This window comes from Rhynchophorus ferrugineus, unplaced genomic scaffold (assembly GCF_030347505.1).
Source record: "Rhynchophorus ferrugineus isolate W39M unplaced genomic scaffold, kcgeb_rfMv2 rfM7, whole genome shotgun sequence".
Classification (NCBI taxonomy): Eukaryota; Metazoa; Arthropoda; class Insecta; order Coleoptera; family Curculionidae; genus Rhynchophorus; species Rhynchophorus ferrugineus.
Window position 1 is genome coordinate 14,807,474 of NW_027472586.1, and position 22,424 is coordinate 14,829,897.

At 35.1% G+C, this 22,424-nt stretch overlaps 1 protein-coding gene across 1 annotated transcript; it reads right to left on the bottom strand.

The window, feature by feature from the left end:
- Positions 1–5,481: 5,481 nt before the first annotated feature.
- Positions 5,482–21,601, bottom strand: LOC143199984 (lysyl oxidase homolog 2). The gene is made up of 7 exons (XM_076410207.1): positions 21,388–21,601; positions 21,177–21,326; positions 16,163–16,331; positions 10,273–10,430; positions 10,012–10,206; positions 7,545–7,782; positions 5,482–6,011 (listed from the first exon to the last, which is right to left on the bottom strand). The coding sequence occupies exons 1-7, from the start codon at positions 21,563–21,565 to the stop codon at positions 5,636–5,638; spliced, it is 1,464 nt and encodes a 487-aa protein (XP_076266322.1). The 5' UTR covers positions 21,566–21,601; the 3' UTR covers positions 5,482–5,635.
- Positions 21,602–22,424: the final 823 nt, after the last annotated feature.

Below are 22,424 nucleotides of genomic sequence, written 5' to 3' on the forward strand. Positions count from 1 at the left end.
TTTATTTTATTTATATTGTTGTATTTATAGTACTAGCTGACCTGGCGAACTTCGTACCGCCTAACAGTCAATGAATGCCGTGTTACTTACTAGCTGAACTAAATTAAGATTTTATGGAAGTAATACAACGAATATAAAACAAATATTAAGTTCAGTACTTTATTGAGATATTAAGACAAAAATTATTCATTCATTTTTTTCATTGAATCACCTTGTGATATACGATATTTTTTGTTTTTTTATCAGGCGCGGGAAGAAATAGAGCGGATGGTTTGCCGACACGTGAACATGCCACGTATAACTGACCATGAGAAAAACATGAATTTTCTAAGTTGAGACCACAAACAGTCAGGGATTGGCCAAGCTTGTTAATCGTCATGGCGAAAGCAAGGCTGATCCTTTGGGATCCTTGGAATGAGACCCATCTTCAGTTTTCTTATCACACATTTCGAAACATGATGAATACCGAGCCCACCTTCAGTTGTAAATTGTACGGTGTTAAACTAGACATATCCAAGGAGTTTAAATATTTAGTTGGATAATTAGTGGCTTTGAAGTCAATTACAGTCAATGAATGAAAAACACTATTTTGTTGCAACTTAAGATCGACACCGCAATAATTCCATGGCTGGATAACGTCACGTACCTAGGTCTTCACTTCGACCGGCGGTTCGGTTCGCATTCCCAAATCCAGAAAGCAATCCAGAAAGGTTCGGGTATAGCAAACCTGCTAACTTCTCTGATCTGCCCTTCTAGCAGACTTCCCATGTCCATCAAATGCTTATTTTACAAGATGTTAATTCGTACTCCTCTACGGATCTAATGTTTACTTCAAGTTTGTTACACCCAACCAGGTCAAACGGCTTCAAGTTTTCCAAAATAAGCTCCTCAAGAGAATATTAAACGCTCCATGGTTTGTCACAAATAACCAAATTCATAGGGAAACTAATACTCCAGAAATCAAGCACTTCATATCTCCACAAACAACAATTCAGCTCAAGTTCTTCTGAAAACGTGCTTGTTCGCGAGCTGGTTAACATGCTGGGAGCTTAGCACGACGTCACCGCTAAACTCTCCCCTTTTTTCAGACTGAAACGACCTTATCCGTCGCTACAGTCATAACTTTTACCCTCATACAACAACATCCAGTTGTTTGTTAACTCGGGTTCGCGAATCAATAGAATCGCCAGGTCCTCGTGTCCAACGGCTGCCCGACCAGAGGGTGCCATATCCCCAAATTTAATGCAGTAGCAGTAGCGATCCACAGGGGTCAACTGTTAGACGGTTTCTGTTTAGTGTATTGGTAAGCCCAGAGGCAGTCCCACATAACCCAGTCCAACTCGTCACTCCAGGGCATGTCTCCGCGACCAGGTATGCGTCATGCATTCCACCGTCTGGTTTTAGGCCAGAAAAAAAAACACAGATTTGAATGAATACGACTACTAACGATTTCATTCTGAATTACAAAGTTTAAGTCATCCATATCTTTAGTATTTGCCGTCAAAATTGCTCGCTCACTTAACCATTTGTTATTTGTGTGGTTAGCAATAATGTTCGGAAATACTTTGATGATAAGCTGTTATTTTTATGAAACGAAATTGCAAAAATTTGGAGGAAATAAAATCAATCCGCTCGATTCGTCGATAGGAACCCGGCCATCACCGATAGTCATCATATGTGTCGTTCAACAACTCTCATATTTGTCTGTCGGTTGAAATTTCTTCAACTTGATGACTTGAGGTAAGCGTTTATTTCATCGGCAGCAGTCGATCTTGGAATAACCGGCAGTGTTTGGCGGAAATCGCCAGATAGTAAGACTATTGGGCCACCAAAAATCTTGAGTCATTGCCTAGATCTTTTAAGGTTCGATCAAGAGCTTGCAATGCGATGCTTTTTGAGGTTACTAAAATGTTTGCCATTGAAGAGTGTTTTGCAATGCTATATGTCAGTTGTTCAGTAGTTTCTATTCTGGAAGAAGCAATTGCCACCGCAATTTCGGATCTCGCACGAACAGTGGCCAAAATCAATGACATCAGGAATGTCTTTCCAGTTCGACTAGGGGCATCTATGTTCTTCTGGAATTTCCGCTCCAAATGAGGTCATTTGAAAACCGCCATTGTATTTTTGAGTGCTCGCTAGAAAATGTCATGATTCCACGAAACAAGGAATCCAGTAGCTCTGATGGCGAAACCAATAATGATTATTTTACTTTGCCATTAAAGCAGCACAATCCAGGCGTTTCTCCAGCAAGCTTCAATGCTCTACAATGGTCGCAAGCTATGTCCGTTAAACCAATGCATACGAGAGGATGCGAGCTGTAGTTAATTGTACAATCGTAAAGAAATGTTGCTCGATTCGAATTAACACTTGAAGTATTTCTTCTTACACTTCGAAGGTCATCTCGTTATTAATTTGTTCGATAAGTTCTACGATTTCTCGTTTCTAATCTAGCCGTTTCGCGAGCTGCTTATCTTAGCTCTTGTGTTTGAGAAGCACGAAGTAGGGCCCTACTATAATAAGGTAATTGCAGTACGGTTTCGTTAAGAAAGATTGGATCTTCTTGGTTGCAACATGATTAACAATTAATAATAATACTCATACAAAACAATTTTTAAAATGAAATCACAGACAACTTTCGCGACGTAAAAGTGAGACCAATCGATTTGACAGTTGTCATTTTGATACAAATTTGTTTTTATACATACATACATACTTTTTATACATATATACATAATACAAAAAATATTTTTTCGTTTATTTTATTTTTCGTCAATTTTCCTATGTTTTTAATAGTTATTCTGATATTCGGGACGAAGACAAATCCAACAGATCAAAAGTCATAAAAATCCCTTCAGCTCTTCTTGAGTTATAAGTGTTCGAACGAGTTATAAGTGTTCGTTGTTTCATATATTAAAAAAAAAAATAAAAGAAGATTAAGAAGAGGATTACTAGATGGTACGGTGAACTTTGTATCACCTATGTATATCTTGTAAATTTTCTTCGACAAAAACAATAGTCACTTCGTCGATTATCGGTGAATTAATTCTCGTTGCGTGCTCACCGATAGGTGTTCTTCCAGGTCTGCTGACGATATTATGGCTGTCATATGGCATCCGATCCAATGCTATTTTGAATATTTTGACTAAATCGTTGTTCTTTCATTACCATTTTTTACTTTTTACTTTATTTATTTTTTACTTGTTACTTTCATTTTCCATTCGTCACTCGTTTGTTTGTTTTTATTTCGCTTACTCACAAAATTCAATTAATTTCACCCAATTCTCTCTAATTCAACTCAATTTTATTCACAAACACGTTTGTTTACCACTATTCTCAACATTTTAACCTATTTCGGTTGGAGATCGCCAGGGTTGTATCTTGCACCCAAATCTTTGTCTGCTCTACACTGCTGATATACTAACGACAAAAAAAACATTACTTGGAACATTGGTCGATGACACAGTCATTATGGCAAATGATATATTTCTGCCTACAAGTACAAGTGACAATAAACTAGATCTACAAATGGACTGGAGACTGGAAAAATACGGACTTGACGGATACCCGAATCAGCTAAATACCTCGGAATCAATCGGCATGTAAAATTGGAAACATCACGTTAGACAATAAACAGAACAGATCAGACTTCGAATAAGAGAAATGTACCGATTAATATGGGTTTTCACCAAAACATCAAACCAGCTAGTAATCCAGCGGTACTAAAAAAAGTTCTTTGATGAATTGCCAATACAATTAATATCATGGGATCTATTAGAGTTCTACCTTATCTTGATATATTGAAGGTAAACTTTAAATCCTTCCCTGTTGATATTGCATTAACTTCATTAAATCAAAAATACAATAACACCTCATAATAACTTTTAAAATTTGGTCTTGAAAATCATTATGGATTGGAAAGTTAAAACACTAAAAATGTATGTGTTTTTTAAAGATATTTAGATTTTAGAGTTTTTAATCTATGGAACTATTTAATATAGAATGTAGACAAATATTGCATGTTGTCTCTTTTTCAGAAGTTTTGTTAGATAACCGGAAATAAGACTAAAATACAATATTAGACTCTTGTTTTCCTCAGAGCAAAGTTCTCTGGAACTGAAAATATAGACTCAACTGGTGATTTAACAATCTCAAGTGGTACTAGATCTCCCGCTAAAAAAGAATATAAGTTATCTAACATGTTCATCTTCTTCACAATTTTCTCCGGGAGAATGATGTGAAAAAATTCAAGTGATGATGAGCCCTTTTAAAGATTTCTAGAACATACTAGGTGAAGGATGCTGTTTCTACCTCCATGACCTCTAATGGATCCAACAACAATTTTTAAGCGATCTTGGTTAAGATTTATGAAACAAATGTAGTTATTTGTGAATTTAGACAAAATTGATTTCTTTAAGGTAATAAATCCCCTAAAAGTAGCAATTAAATTTTTAATTAATGGCACCGTAACAAATATTTTCTTAACAAGACAATCACATTTAAATATACAATAGTTCTACTATAAAATTATTGAACACTGATTCTTCTAAAATGTTAAAGTATTACAAATATTTTAGGGATATTTTATAATTAAAAGTAGTATTTATTACTACTAATTATCCAGTTATCTTAATTATTACCTTCTTATAAGACTTTATCCTTTGTATCCTTTATGTAGAGAAATCACACTGGCAGTATTCGAACAACTTGGTAGATTAATTGAATTTTATTACTACTTACATCTTCATAAGTAGGTTTGAAACAAACAATATATAAATAGACATGTAGTAGATAGATAATTTTATATGTACCTGATAAAAACAATGTTGGATATGCATTTACCCTAATACCTGTTCGTGACGGAAGGGTGATTCTAAATTTTTCACTAAAATGTCCGTGACAGACGGCATGACGTTGATATATTTGCATTGTGGTTTATCCAGGTAACTTACTACTATTTACTTGATCAACACATTTTTGGAAAGGCGCGAGATCGTTCTTTGGGAAACGATGACTAATTTCCGTAGTAGATTTTCACCCAGGTACACTACATCTTTTACTACACGGACGCATTGTCACCAATTTTTATATTATTACTCCATAAAACTTACTGTAAAACAGAAAATATGTACAACGTAAAAAGAAGATTTCTTGATCTAAACAAAAACCAAACTTTCCAACAACAAACTTAAAAATGTACGCCCATAGAAAATGCTGGCTTCATACAATTTAATCAACCAATCACGTTCCATGTTAGTGGCGGCACCAGGAATTTAAACTAGCCAATCACAATTTGCGATCGCAGCGCTACAGTTGATTGAACTAAACAAAACATTTCCCCAAGGTCGCCTATACCCTGAAATTTCTATTTTTTCTATGGTTTCTACATTGTCAGCCTCTTAATCATTACCAAGCATGCTCTAGGGTTTATTCAATAGGAGCGGGTCGATGTTGAAATTAATGTTGAATGAAACAAGTTGTGTGTGAGATATTTACGAAACGGTTTTTTTATTTGAAATGCGTGTTTGCCATTGTTTGTGAAATCCGATATTTTTTTTATTAAACAATAATATAAAAATATGAACTATGTCTTAATTAAGATTTAAAAGAAATTGACTATCTCTACAATATACATGAATTATGGACCAGTTAAATAACAATTCTGAATAATCCCTCTGGTTTCTTCGTAAATAAAATCGCAAACGGCAGCGTTGTTCTCGTAGTTCATCTCGGCGACTTTGTACTCAGGATTCACAGTCACCTTCATCTTATAATTTCCCGGCTCGAGATCGGATATATCGACCCACTGGCAATCCACTGTGTGCTTGTAGATGTCCGAACAGTTTACCGATATACCTTGGTCCCCGTAGTTGGCACAAGCGTACTTAGGCTGCACTCCAGGTATACACTGGTTGTCTTCCAAACAGAAGGACGCCTTGTGACCTTCAGCTACCCTTTTGTTATTGTGATCGAATATATCGAAAGTAGCGAAGACTTCCATGCTGTGGTAGTGCCTAAAACAAAATAATTTGTGAACGAATCCGAAGTCTAATGTGTTTTGTTAATATTCGGTGCATTTTTGCCGATGAAGGTATTTTATAAATTTTTTTATTAGTTACATCTTACATTACATAACAGATCAATTGAAAAGTCCCCGGCCTACCATAGTAAAACACATTTTTTGGCAAAATTCGTTTTTTTATTCAACATAATTTCCTTCGAATTTTGTTGTAGTACGATATGTCCTTTGCTTCAAAATATGCAGTTTCGTCTATCACCTCTTCGGATCTTCGACAAATATTTCTTCCCAGTGAGCATTCTTTTGAGAACTGAGAACAGGAAATAGCCGCTGGGGGCCAGATCTGGTGAATACGGTGGATGAGGAAGCAATTCCAAGCCCAATTCATGGATTTTTTGGACACCATTACCTTTTTGGACGCCACTCTTTGGAGCGGATCCATCGTGTGCAGTCCACTCGGATGACTGTCGATTGGACCTCGGAGTAAAATGCCATGTTTCGCCCATTGTCATATATCGAAGCAAAAACTCGGGTTTATTATGCTTGATAATCTTCAAACACTGCTCCGAATCATCAACTCGTCGTTGTTTTTGATCAAAAGTGAGCTCGCGCGGCACCCACTTTGCACAGAGCTTCCTCATATCCAAATATTCGTGAATGATATGATGTGCACGTTCAGTTGATATCTTTAGAGTGTCTGCTATTTCATTCAGTTTCAATTTACGGTCATTCAAAATCATTTTGTGATTTCTTTAAATGTTTTCGTCGTTAACAACCTCTTTTTGGAGTCCACTGCGTTCACCGTCTTCGGTTCTCATTTCACCATTTAGCATAGCATGATCAAATGGACGTAACTATTGAATTATTAGGTGCTTGCATGTATTTGGTCAGTGGTATCTAATGAAAATCATTAACGATATGTGTCTATTATTAGACATCTTTACCAAACTAAAGTGGTTTTGATATTTCTCTACATAAATAACAGTTTTCCACTTGGCATCATTTAAGAAACTGAACTTTAATAATTTTAAAAATGTATGGCGATACTGTTCCGTCATATTCCAATTGTTAGTTTTGGTTTCCATGATTTTATAGTAATTGTTTTGATATCAATGACAAAGAAATGAATTGTAAGACTTATTGGATGAAAACCCAGTTCAAACTTTTAAACAACTTTCAGATAGCTTATTAGCCGATGAAAAAAAATTCATTAAAAGCTTTTTTAGAATTGAATGAATAAAATGAATAAGTACAAACAAATAATAGAACATCTATAATAATATGTTTTTGTTCCACTTTTAAAATAATTGTTAAAAGGAAAGTCCCAGATATCGGAAGACAATATGCGGCTACTTAAATCCCATTTTGATAATATTCTTAGAAATAATTTGAATAATTTGCTTTTAAACCACGAAGCAAAATATTGGTTTCAACAAAACCTTGTTTTAAATTAAATATAACATTATTTAACAATATTTAATTATTGCGTCTTTCTGTTCTATTAATAATAAAAATTGGAACAACTCACATGTGACACATGTGCCATTCCCACAAATGTTTTGGAATAGATGGTCTGAAATCCGCAGTGCCGCCATTAAATATCCTGGCAGTGAATCTCAACAGTCGTCGCGTTTCCAGATGCCATGCGTTGTTTTCCTTTTGGATCTCGTATGCGGTTGATGCTACGCAATTTTCCTCCATGGCGCATTGCAAGAAGAACATAGCTTTATCTTCCAAGTATGAGGACGCTATTAATTCATTGGAGTCTAATTTAAAAAATATCAAACATTAATTATAAAAATTATTAAAAATATAAAGTTATAAATTAAATAGTTTTTTAAAATTATTTATTACATTCTTATTAGTCGTCGCCGATTAACCTACAATTTGTCTTTAACAATACCTTAATTTTACGTATATATTTAGGAGGGCTTATCGGTCCTAACATAGTCTATGTATTAATACTGCTTTTTTTATTGAATACACCTCACTAGACTACACTACACAAGATCAAATGGTTTGATTCTTTTGAGTCTGTGTCCTGTTCTGGTATTATCCAAGAGTTTCAATATCTGTATTATCTATATCTGTATCTGTATTAAGTATCTGAAGGTCTCGGTGTAATTAATCAGTCCTGTAGTATCTGAGTGCGCTTACTACTTGTATTATATTTATATTATTTATATTATTTCTCGCCCATGTTCGAACCCAGTAGATCTATATAGGTTTCAATATTTGCTAATTTAATAGTTATTTATTATGGATTCATAATTTCATTTCATAACATAATTTTCATTTTCTTAACCAATTCATTTCCCTATATTTCAACGCCAGTTTTTCAGTTCGAACCTTCCTTCCTTCCAGCGAGATTTTGCCATGGATCATTCCGAGTTACCAGATATATAATTGCTATATGAAATAATGGTATTATTTATTATTATTGGTGTTTGTACGGTCTGATTATAGGTGAACCGTACGTGCAGATATTTACTTTGGTTAATTTTTATTTTCCAAGTTTGGGACCAATTATTTATATTGTCGCTGGTCTCTTGTGATTTTCTCGTTGCTTCTTCGCTATTGTCTCCAACCGCAAGAATCGCGGTATCGTCAGCAAACGTAGCCATCGCGTCTAGAGTAGGTAAATAATTGGTAGGCTTCCTCTTATTTGACTAGGATCGGTTTTATATAAATGTATATGAATACTACTCTATTAAGAAAGTTTTATAGAGACCGGAACAAATAGTAGCCGGACGGTTCAAGATCAGAACTATACAGTGGATGCATTAAAGCTTCCCAGCCAATCTCTTTCAATTGTTGTTTTGATATATGTGACCTAGCGTAGTCGTTATAGAAGACAACGCGTCTCCTATTTACTATAAAAACGACAACCGTAGCAACATATGCTGACGATACGACGATTTTATCAGTCACAAGGAATCTCCAACTTCATCTAAACAAAATCCATTTGTGGTTGGAAATATGACGTATCAAATGACAATGATCCTCTCACAAAAAATGAACTTTCTCTGACAAAATCTACTCACGTGACTTTCGCCCTGCGTAGAAGGACTTGTCTTCTGGTAAATATTAATAATCATGAGCTCCCGCAAGCAAGTGCTATAGTATAAGTCATATATTAAGCCTATATGGACGTATGGTATCGAACTGTAGAGTACTACTAGCAAATTCAACATAGCCATCCCTCAAAGATTCCAAAATAAATTGCTGCGTGCCATCATTGATGCCTATTATATATCATATTATCCCATTAACAAACCAATTCAGCGCCATATCCTTCTGGAAACCATAACACGTCTGACTCAAAGTGCCAGCGTAAAGTGCTCCGAAAGAGTGTTTGTGCACCCGAATGAACTCGCCGATCAATTAAATGTACGCGATGTCAGTGAAGCGCGTAGATTAAAACGTTTACTACCATCTAACATAACTAATAGACACGTAGAATATTTTTTAGAATAACATGGAATAGTAATTAAATTAAGTATGATACTAGTTTATAAGTTTGTACAGGAGATCTGTTATTGAAACGAACTTCTATATGTCATTTTATAATATAAGTTCCATCAAATACTTATTGTCTATTGGGCAGATTGTGGAATGTTAAGAGAATAAAATTTAAAAAAATCATATTGATCAAATTTGGTCGTTTTTTATTGTGAGATTCTTTTGGTAATTAGTCTTATTTAAATTGTATTATAGTCGCTGTTTAGCTCCGTAGTAACTTTTTAAATAATCGGCTGACTCGTTCATATTTAATATTGAAATTATTCAGACACTGGCATTCACTTCATATTACAAGCAGTCAGTGTCAAAACACTATACAATTTTTGGTGTGTCCTTGTTCCCCGCGATCTTCTGTAATATGTATTCATCACGCTACTTTTATCGTTATGAATGCGAATAAATAATCATAAAAAATTGAAATTACTTTTTCCCCAACCCTATATTGATATAAAACCCCCAAATATAATGCCTACCTATTACAAGATCAGCTAATAATTTTGTACAGGATACACCAGCCACCTCGGACCCTCGACAGGTACCCGTTAATTCTGCATCATACAAGCATTCTGAAAACGAGGACTCGTTGCCTCTACATGTCACTCCGGCTTTGCTAAGTTTTCCCAGTTTGCCTCCAAAGAATGTTGTTTGAACCGCATCGTTGGCATAGCCTGAATGTTAAAGAACATATTTAAAAACGTCTGGATGTGCTACTAAATGAGTTAATAATTTTATACCGAGGTTAAGGGATCTGCAAACAACCAGAGCTTCTCTTAGTGACCATCCCTCTCCGCACACGACGTCCCATTGTCCTTCGTCGTTTTTTATTTCAACTCTGCCCTCCGTAGGTAATCTGCCTCCCTTCAGACGTAATCGTTTGGACTTTACGGGCAACCTGATTGTAATTAGATAAATTAATATTAGGTGTAGAATACTGTGATAGGACGACCTGAAGATTTTTGGAATAGGAATAGAGGAACAATGGTAATTTCTTGTTTTGTCTTAGTTTTATATGAAATTTTTTTTATTGTTGTGTTGCTAATTGTAGTAATAACAGAGGTAGTATGAAGATAAATTTCTATAAATATAATAAAAGTAAGATAAATGCGAAAAACTCCTATAGTCATATTTATATATTTGAAATATAATACTACGATAATGTAGGTATCTATTTCTGTTTATTAGGAAAAAAACTTAATGATTTTTTAGAAAATATAAATGAACAGAAGTACATTTATATTGAAAGTTCTAATTTAATCTTTTAATTAGATTACTTAATTGTCATTGATCAAATATAAATTAATATTAAATTAAAATATAAATAATAAAAAAATTATTTCAAGAAAGTTTTAAAACAAATAAAATAAGATCAAAATACAACTTGAACATCAGAACGAAAGTAATAATGTATTAAACAAGTGAGACTTCAAAGAGCAATCGAAGAAACAAGCCAAAAAGAGGAGAGAGCAGGCGTTGTGTGGATAGATTATTACGTCTCGTTCTGCATCAGATTCAAAAAAGTCCTTCTTGATGTGACATGGGTTCTGTTTTCTAATAGATAAAAACCCTCAGTGTTATTTTATATCGCTGTTCAACAAATCTAATCTTTTTTCATATAATAAAATAGTTTTTAAGTAAAATAATGGTTTTTGTATTTTAAACCCTTTCACGGCGAGAGATCATACGGCTGTTCTCTTTTGAATCCACTCAATTAACAGAAGTCAAATTAATTTTCTAGAAAAAAAAAGTAGGTAGTTGGATTGGCAATCGATTACTCGAAACATTCCTTAGTGTAGTTATGTGGAGTTCGGCAAAAATATCGCAGCTGAATCTATAAAGCCATAAAAGGTGGATTGAAGGTTCTTAAAGACCTCTAGATATAAACGCTTCCACGTATACAACTTTCAAGCTTTGAAGTATATTTATTTCTGGCACAAGGATCTCATTTTAGGATATAAGGCCACCAAAAGCGGACTAAAATTGCTATGAACTAACAGAATCTACTATAATTTGGACTTCAAGAAGCTTAAAGTTCGGGATCTACGGCAATCTAATACGGATTCTAGTAGCTCAGTTCCTCATTCGTCGACTATTGGAATTTGGAGTTACCAAAACTTGGGAAACAATTCCATAGAAGGATTCCATAAACATTTAGGTAGAAACAGTTCATTTAGAAGATTAGCAAAGGCAAATTGGCAGAAGAAGGCACAGACGATCCTCAAATATAATTTTATAAATCATACAGCAACCATAGCTGTCCAGACAAGATAACTATTACGTACATCTCCGTGGTCGTTTCTTTAGGAGAGAGGGGTTACATCGCGCGACTGTTAACTGTACATGAAGCCATGTTTATGTGACGAATGATATGGATTTAGTCGTATTGTATCGCCATTCTTCGTGGCCTCTTCTTTCTTTAAAATAAAATATTATTTTTGAATACACTCTTACCAGTTTTGTACAGTCCTGTACCACCAAAAACTTGTCTCTGCGCTACTTTTCAACATACTAGTGGTTGAGATTATGTTAAAAGTATTTACGAAGAGATTGTTAAGCCTATCTGCTATATTGGCCGATAATAATATTAAGGCTTTAAGCATTTCTCAGGATATGTCTTAGATTACATAACAGGACCATATGGACTTAACATTATTGAAGAAAAAACAATAAGTATTGGCAACTGATCGAGCTGAGCAACAGCAAGTTAGAACAAGTGCAGGATTTCAAGTATTTCGGATCGGTAACGTAGGAGAAGAAAATAATATGGGCTTCTGTGGCTGGATTAATGAACCGAATAGGCCAAGCTGTAGGAGCTCTTATGTTTCTAAGATGGAGCGTGTGAAAGGAAGAGAGTGTTATCAGTAAACTTGAACTTTTTCAAATGCGATAATGCTTATTCTAAAATTTAAAAGTTATTCGATTAAAATATGACAATCAGAGTGCAGTATTAAATACATTAGGCTAAGGGAATTGGTTATTGCCAAACCAGCCTTGGAATCAATTTAAATTAAACTATTTGTCCTTATCTTATCCTATATACACTATTAGAGTTAAATCAATTTTATTGGCCAAATATATCTTCTTATACTTGCGAGTCGGATGTTTAAATCGAACGAAACAAGTTATACGGCATGTAGCGGATCCAATAAACGCGGCACCAATCCAGAAGACAGTAATTCAAATACCGACCTCGTCAGTCTTATGTTATAATCCAGACGTAGCACCAAAATCTGGAATATCTAGGAAAACAAGACCAAAACTCACTAAACAGCGCAATCTTGTCTACAGTTGTGCTACTACGATTTCAATATCTCTTAAACTAATGAGATGTGCATAAAAATTAAATTCTAGAAGATCAACGAAGAATCAATATAAAGAGCAGGGAAACTCGATTGATATTTACTTAAAGCACGTGAATTTGAATTATGAACAAGGGAAAATAAAAAACTATTTCTATCGCCATAGAACTTAAAAAAGGATAATATTTGTTATTTATCTTACGCTAATCACTACATAGTATAAAACAAAGTCGCCTTTTCTGTCCCTATATCCCTATGTGCGCTTAAATCTTTAAAACTACGCAACGGATTTTGATGCGGTTTTTTTCAATAGATAGAGTGATTCAAGAGGAAGGTTTATATGTATGATACATGAATAATATACTAAGGCAACATTGCTAATTTTAGAGGTTTCTAACGTGATGTCGTAAATTAACTTATTTTTTTAGGCTTATTTAGCAATTAGCAAAAACGCTGCCTAACCCTACGAGTTAGATCAAATTAATGTACTACAGTATTGTACACCATAAAAAGGTCTACAAAAAAGTCCGCGATGGTATATGTTTATCTTTTAGGGATAACCCACATTAACCATTTTTATTGTTTACTTTTTACGTGAGAAAATCGCTTATTTACGAAGCTATTTTAAGCAATACGGCATTAATCCTTATCGAATTAAGTACCTTAAATACAGTGTGCAATTAATATAGATCAATATGGTTCATTACAGCATGTAAATTAAACAAATATTTTCGGAGATATTACAAATTTAAAATTTGCGTTTAAAAATGTGTAATGTAATAAAAATTGTATGAATTTAGATATTCCAAAGATAGCAGGAAATCTTCATAGTAAGTATAGGGGAAGAGGAATTGTTTTACTCCAAATTTAATGCGTGCAGGCCAAGGGCAGTAATGAATGAACCAAAAATACTGGATCGATTTTAATCATGTTTTCATTGAGTGACATAGGCATATATATTTTATGCCCGTGCAAAGCCGGAGCGGGCCGCTATGTTTTTATATACAACGTTCATATTTTTTCTGTAGTGTATTTAATTTAGTATCAGCATTGCACCCGTGCGAAGCCGGGGCGGGTCGCTAGTTATTATATATACATCTTTTAATCTGCTAGAGAATTTAAACAAAATTAATAATACATAATTATTTTATTGTGAAATTCATATATATGGTTATCGCTGAAACTATATGTAGTTTCAATAACATTGTTTAAAAAAATTACCGATAACACACCTTATATAATTAAAAATGTTTAATTTTTTTAAGAATTACTTAAAAATGCTTTGCTCCAGTCAAATACTGTTGAAGTCGATATGGAAACAAAAATATTCATAATTTCAAATACTTGATATTTTCTGTATTAAATAACTCCGACTGGCTTTCATTCATTGTATTTATAAATGTTTTATTCATATCTGCTTCAGGATGACTTTTTTAATTTGGTATACGTGATATTTGTCAGTTTTTGTTTTTTATTGTGATATAATGAGACATTTAAACTTTAATTATTTATGAATACAATCAGCAAGATTTAATAACGTACATATTCGTTATAACAGAAAAGCGAATTTATTCTTACAAGCTTATAACATTAATAACATGTTGTCACTTTTCTGATAAAATCTCTGTAGAACACCATTAAGAGAGTTTTATATAAACTAGTAGAAGAACAAATGATGGTCGGATGGGACAAGTTGAGGTGAACTTCTCACTCAATTATATCGAACCTTTGGAGATGCGTGTGGTCTAGCGTTGTTGTGATTGAAGACAACGCCTTCCCTATTGATCAATTCTATTTTTGTTGTTGACAATAGAGACAGATGGTTTTATCAGGTTCATGATCAATAATTCCTTACCAATGTAGCAGATTTAAGCATCATTTTTGTGGTCCGTACGGACTTTGTACGGACTTTGAGCCATGTGTTAGCTTCTAGTTTCGACCGCGATCTTTTTTTATTGCCTATAATTATATGTTACAAAAAGGCTCGATATCGTTTCCTTTCAGAAGTGCACCCTGTCGATTACATTTTACTGTTAATTAATTGTTACACAAGTAATGAACTTTTTTCAGTATTCTGTCTTATGCAAACGGTTTAAATTTATTTTATGCTTTCAAAACCAAAATACTAGGTTTATCGGATGACGTAATTTCCCTAATTCACTCATACTTAGAATATAGGACTTTTTAATTACAGTTCCGACGCCATTCGTAGCAGACTTCAAGTCTAAGCCAACCAGGCGATTGTGTGGTACAAATTCTGGCGACTGCAGATTAACACAAGTAAAACTCAGGCTATTCTGTTCCATTGCCGAAAGAAGTTCGGTGAATATCACCTTCAAATCGACAAATTCCCTATCTCCTGGCTCCAGAAAGTGCCCTATCTTGGTTTCTAATTCGACAGCAGGTTCCAATGGTCAGCCCAAATCCAACACCTCATCTTCAAGAGCGATGGCTTGTTCAGTATGCTATATCCACTTCTTTGTAGAAAAAGCACAGTTCCAATGCCCCAGAAAGCGACTTTGTATAAAATGCTGGTCCGTCCAGCCTGCTTCTATGGAGTACAGGTGTGGTACAATTACGTTTCCGAGAGATAAGTTACACTATTCCAAGTGTTCTAATCCGAAACAGTCCGTGCGTTACTCAATGTACCAGGGTTCGCGAGGAATGCGAACACCCATCTCGAATCAGTTAAACCAAATATGGTAATCCCAGTCGTAACCCAGGGTCTCTGCCATCCACAAAAACCAATTATCCCAAACCCGAAGTGACATCAGCAAAAGACCATTTGGTTTTAGCTGGTCAACTTGGATATGTCAAAGAAACCATCATTCCCATTCACTCACGATAAGTTTATATTCGCGATTAAGTTTAGTTTAGTTTACTATTCGCAAGTTATTGAACAAGTAAGATCGATCCGTATGATCGAAGATAGTTCGGGTATTTTATTGTAAATGGAAGAATAATTATAATATATGTAATTAAAATACAGATTACTTTTGTTTTAAGAAAATTCAGTTTCCTGAATCACTGATACCCTTCGGGACGACTTATAATTTACCCTAGTGAACCAGTGTCTGAGTATTACATTATGAATTACACAAAGTAATTCAGCCTTGTCGTTCAAGATGGACAGAATTGGCAGACAAAAGGGACATTCATTATCCTACGAGCTGGACACGCGGGTTATGACTTATTTATTGACTCTATTGAATCAGCGTTCCGAAAATTGTTTTATGAATTACACCAGTAATTCAACAATACCTTATATAATTAATTTTACACTCTTAATTACATTATGTTTAAGTTTACGTATTTTATATTTACTTACATTTTGACAGTTTTTTTGGTTTCAATAATTTCGGTGTTGTTGGGTTCTAGACATTTCACGCCGGCAGCTTCAGAATAACTACAGTCGTTTTGACCCCATGACTCATAGCGGCAATGCTGCAATTCATCTTCGTCTCCGTTACACATGACATTATCTAGCCAGAACTTTCCTAGAAAAGAAATGAAACCGTTTTTAACCGACTTCAAAAAAGGAGAAGGTTCAATGTTCGATTGTATATACTTTTTTATGTATGTTCACCAATTTCTCCGTCAAATGTGGACCAATTTTCCAAATTCTTTTTTTATGCCAACTAGTGCGTTTCCGAGGTGGTTCCATTGGAACCAATTCAGGATCTGATGGTGGATTCCTAGGAAATCCAGGGAAACCCTCAAATTTCAAAGACACGTATAATATTTTCACATTTTTTTTATCTAAAATAATCAGATATTTGTGTATAATGTTATTGCTGAGTCGATGTGACGGAAGACACAACTCCTTAACGGTTAATAGTTAATGGAAGTTAACTAATTGTATATTTTGAAGTAATTTAGGTAAGCTAATGATGAAAGCAGAGACCAGACAGCTATACCCTTCAAGGGCTTTTGAGGAGATTTTAGTAAGCTTAGTTTTACTTTGGTTTGCTTACCAAAACTGTTCAGTACAAAAGCCGTTCAGTTTGCTTTTTAAATACAATAGCAATTTCGGTTTTTCCTAATAGAAAATAATAAACAGTTCTTAAAATATTTGAGATATTAAGGTAGCGTCACTAACTGGGTCAAAAGTTATTGTGCTTTGAAAATGAAGATTCGGAAAGGCCATATGATTTGAATCTACCGAGCCCTCTAATGAGCCCTATGACTGACATATTTCTATTCACAGCATCTCTCGAAGCTAAACATCGACCATAGAATAGTTTTGGGCCATATATATAACACTGGATACCAAAAGAAGTAAGATACACTCCCTACGGTTAAGCGATTTTAAAAATAAATCAGTCAGATCAATGTCAATAGGAAAGGCATCATGACCACACCTGTATTTAGTGACTCGCCTTGTAGAAATCACTTAGTTCAGTTTTTCGAGCAGAAATATCCGGTTATTTTTTATCACGACAATGCTAGACCATCTTTTCGCAACATCCATATTCGGTGGAATTAGCCCTATTTGACTTATTTTTCCAAAAACTCAAAAAAAAAACACTGAACATATGTTGTTTCGAATTAATTGAGGAGATTAGGGCTATTCCAGAGACCGAGATTAACAATTATTTCGAAGACTAGACAAAACGTTGGCACAAACGCAAAGGCAATTAATTCAAAGGGAACAAAGCTTTAAAAAAAATAAATAAGCTGATTTTCATTTAAAAAATCTTACAATATTTTATCTCGGTAGTACAATCAATCTTTCACTCTAAAACAGATTTAAAATAAATTGTCCTAGACGTTTTCTAGTAACAGCGAAAGGTGCCAAGAAAACGTCACATTGAGATGATGAAGGTCTTTGAACAGTGTGCATAATATCACGGACAAAAATGTGTTTACTTCGATATTTAACTATCTCAGAACGAATATCGATTGTATCGCAAACTAGTGAATTATTAATACACTATTGTGTACAGCTCGCCTTACCTAAGGAACTCAGACTCTCAAACTAATCAAGAAAGGTATTAAAATATATATCTACTTTAACGAAACCCGGATTTCTATAAGTCGAACAATCACATCAACAGCCAGGGTTTTTGAAATGGCGTGATGTATTAGACATTCTTTATGCCTTTAATTATTTTACCAAGACAAACAATATCATTCTAGATTCTGGTTCCGCGCCAAACAATCGCCATTTATCAGGCCCATCGGCTGGCTGCAAAAACCAACTGTGCTTTTAACCGACATGAAAGACTTGGAGCGGTCTTCTTAGACCTAACCAAAGCCTTTGAGAAGGTTTGGTACGAAGGCTTAGTGGCGAAATGCATCCGATTAGGTCTATCCGATGACCTAATAGCTCTTATCAAATCATTTCTGTAAAGATGATCGCTCCAGGTAAAGATTAAATATATTCTCTCTAGATGGAAAACCATCGACGCTGGAGCTCCACAAGGCTCCCCCCTGGGACCCGCTTTATTTAATATTTTTCTTTCAGATATTCCTAGAAGACCACAAGTTCAGGCAGCTTTTTACGCAGACGACACTGCTTACTTTGCTTCTTCAAGAGTAGCACCGCACATCCGAAGCAGACTCCAAAAACAACTCGATGAGACGGTCCAGTGGTTATATCTCTGGAGGTTGTAGGTCAACCCACAGAAAATCCAGGCAGTCTTCTTCCACAAGAAACGTTTTGCACCGAGCATTTCGCGTCCTAAAATCGAGAACGCCGAAATCCCATGGTCAGGAGAAGCCACCTATCTCGGTTTTGCCTTCGATCGCCAATTTAGGTGGAACTCCTAGATTCAAAGGTTCCTCCAGAAAGGTTAAGGTATTGTTAATTTGCTGTTCCCGCTCATCAATCGGGACATCAGGCTTCCTCTCTCAATAAAATATCTCCTGTACAAGATACTGGTTCAATCAGTCGTTCTGTACGGCTCCAAGGTCTATCGAAAATACGTCTCACCTGGCCAGGTGGAACAACTTCAAGTTTTTCAAAACAAAATTCTCAGGAGAATAATCAATACCCCCTGGTTCGTCAGGAATAATCAAATTCATAGAGAAACAGACATCCTCCAAGTTCACGATTTTATATCCGAGCTCTACTCGAGATATTTCTCCACTCTTCGTCTCTCGGACAATAGATTTATTACCGAGCTGACCGATATTTTAGGCCAATAATTCATTTGACTCTTCGTGGCCTTATTCTATCACAGCCGACACTAACACGTCGTCCTCTAACTCCAAATTGTCTCGACCGTCTCTGGCGAGCGATTAACTCATGTACCATAAGCTGCGTGGTGTGATAACGACGCCATGTTCCTGCCTGGTTCTTGTGCCTCTTAACGGTGTTACCGGTTACGGACACCCTCCTTACCAACAGTAAGAAGTATCAGTTAGGGTCATTGGATCAGCTGATAGGGTGGGATTTAGTCGGTAGCCCAGAGACAGTCTCCACATAACCAGTCCAATTCGCTTATTCTTGTGGGTCTTCCCGACTAGGTATCCGTAGGAGGATTCCCCTTCCCGGTTTTCAGACCAAACATCACGGTTTCATTGCTTGTCAGGAAAAAAGAAGAATATTGTCTGACGTATTCCGACTGGCGGTGAAAAGTTTATTTACTACGACAGTTCCAAAAACTTACAGGTTAGTCCAGGAGAGAATATTCATGTGCATATTGTAGGATCAGCAATATCATATAATACGTCAATTGAACGAAATAAATGACGAAAAAATGCAGTCATTCCCTTGCATGATAACGCTTGGCCACACGTTGTTGGAGTTGAGCATGGCTTGGCTGGCACACGGTTCAGAAATGCTCAAACAGTGCCAAAATAGATCGATAATTGGATCGCTACTAAACCAAAACAAAGTTTCAACTAAAAATGCCTTTTTAAAGAAAGAAACTGATCATAATACTAGAAAAAAAAATCCATACGAAAATAATTTAATATTGCCTTAGTTTCGTAATATATCTTAGTTACGTAAAAAGGTGTTTTATTACTCTACCTTGGCACTACAGATTATTCATTCTGGAAGGCAAGACTCAAAAACTCAAAAGGCCCCAATAGCACAACCCTCCTATTAAAATAGTTTTAGATAATTGGAAAGGGCCGAAATTTAAGCACTTAAAAATGTCTTTAAACCCTTTTCGTCTGAGCTATCTCCAGATGAAGAAAACAAAATTATTAGCTTCCTAAATTCACCATTTCAAATGTATTTATCACATAAAAAATTCACCGTCAAAGAATCTCAACAAATAGTAATCAGAGAGATTAATTGTAAAAAAGTATCTGGATATGTTATATTACGAATTCATTATTTTCCTAGCATCTGGAAAGTAGCTCAAATAATAATGATTCTCAAACCAGTGAAAACACCAGAAGATGTCACCTCCTACCGGTCACATAAGTTTATTACCGATAACGTTAAAAGTTTTTGGGAAACTGTACATAAAGAGGTTTAAGTGTATAATTAAAAACAGATCATTCCAGAACACGAATTCGGGCTTTGCAATAAGCATGGCGACAATCGAACAAGTGCATAGACTTGTTAACAAAATAAATATGGACTTAAACGCCAAAAGATATTATTCGGCTGCATTCCTAGACATATCTCAAGCCTTTGATAAAGTATGACGTTGCAGGTTAAATTAAAGAAACTTCTCCCTCATCCGGATATGAGCTACTAAAATCTTGGAAGAAGCACATACGAAGCTTGACGCCTAAATTGGAAGAAGCACATACTCGTCAAACGGAAACAACTTGGACTTGAACTCTACCAAATCTAAGTTAAGTATTGTATAAATATATACTTAAGCCTATTTAAACCCAACGATTCCAAAATACAGTGTTGCGTGCTATTGTCGATGCTCCGTACTATGTTTCAAATGAAGTGATACAACGCGATGTTCCTCTTGAAACAATAACGAGTGTAATTCAACGTGTTTGTGTGAAGTACTTAGAAAGAGTGTCAGTGCATCCCAATGTACTCGCTAATCTGCTAAATAGGCGAAGTGATTAAAACGTCTAACGCCAACCGATCTGATTATTGGACATATATAGACTTTAGAATAAGCTTTAGAACAAGACTAATTAATTAAAACAGTATTTTATAGAGGAGATCACTTAATGAAGTGATTTTCTACATGCCATGTATATATAATATAAATATAACAAATACTTATTGCTCTCTAGGCAGATTGTGGAACTACTAGAAGTAATAATTTTTAAAAATTACTCTACCTCTTTGGACTCAAATTACTAAAAGATATTATGAGATGCTTTATTACATTCACCATAGAATCCAGATGTTTATTACCGCAATTATTATCGCCCTTGTTAAATATCTGTTATATAAATGTTATAATTACTTTTAGCGATGCCGAAAAAGCTATTAGTTGTCGGTTGGGCATCCTCCGGATCGTAACCTAACTGTTTACAGATGACTTTGGCCTCGGAAATGTCCCATTCATCATCGCACACTGAGCCCCAGGTCCCGTTATGTAATATTTCGACATTCCCTAGAATCAAAACAAGATACTGTTCACTGGTTCGAGATGTGTTGATATCTCGATGGGTTACCTTCATATTCAAGTCTACCGCCCACAAGCCTGACGCCTCCGTCCATTTTTTTCAGTCGTTTTAAATGTTTCTTAACCAACAAAGCCTTCGCCTTTTCGGCCCCATCACCGCAAACCAATTCAACTATGATCAAAATTAGTACAAGATAAAGGAACAGGCTTTTAATAAACGCGGCCATAGCTTATTTTGCGGCGACTGATCGGAAATCCAAGTTAAACCGTATTTAATTCAGTGAAGTCACCTTTGACACCATTTAAGGTACAAGTTCAAACCATTAACAATTTGGGTTAGTTCTTATTGTATTTGTAAAAAAATATTTATTAACAAGGCCAACGGGAGGTAATTAAATATTCTAATATGGTCGAAAAAATTCCAACGTCTCCATTAATCACTAATATAATGAATTATAATCGTTGGATTCATTTTGTTTGTCTAAACAGACAACGTTTTATGGACGTTTGGCATGTTATCTCAATTTCTTGATGACTGATCAATAAGCTATTAACAATCTGGTTTTATTTATTATAATGAAGGAGCTTTTATCAGTGGGCGTAGCTCCACTCTGTTGCTGAGGCTGGGATGTCACATCTTTTTAGCTCCGTGTGCTGTTGGCAACTCTTTCCACTCATCGCTAGTGTTAGCTCATTTGTGTGTCATGCAAGTGTTTTCTAATATCTTAGACTTTACCGACTTATTTCCTTATCTGTTCTGTGCCAAGGTAATCCGTTTCAAAACAATAAGACACTGTGTTGTCCATCTTCTAAACTGTGTGTTTCTTGTCCCCATACGAAGCGGGTGACGAATCAAAATCAGCTTGATATCAGTTCTCTCAAAGATCAAATATTTGAAATGTATAAAAACAGTGAGTTTTTTCAATATTAACATAATTTAATACAATTATTTCAGAAGATATTGTCTTTGAGACATGTAAAACACCCTTTCGTACACTGTTAGGTAACATAAGATTTAAATAGTGTAAAGATAACCCACGAAAAGGTCTTACAGACATAGATTTTAAAAGAATACAATTTTTAAAA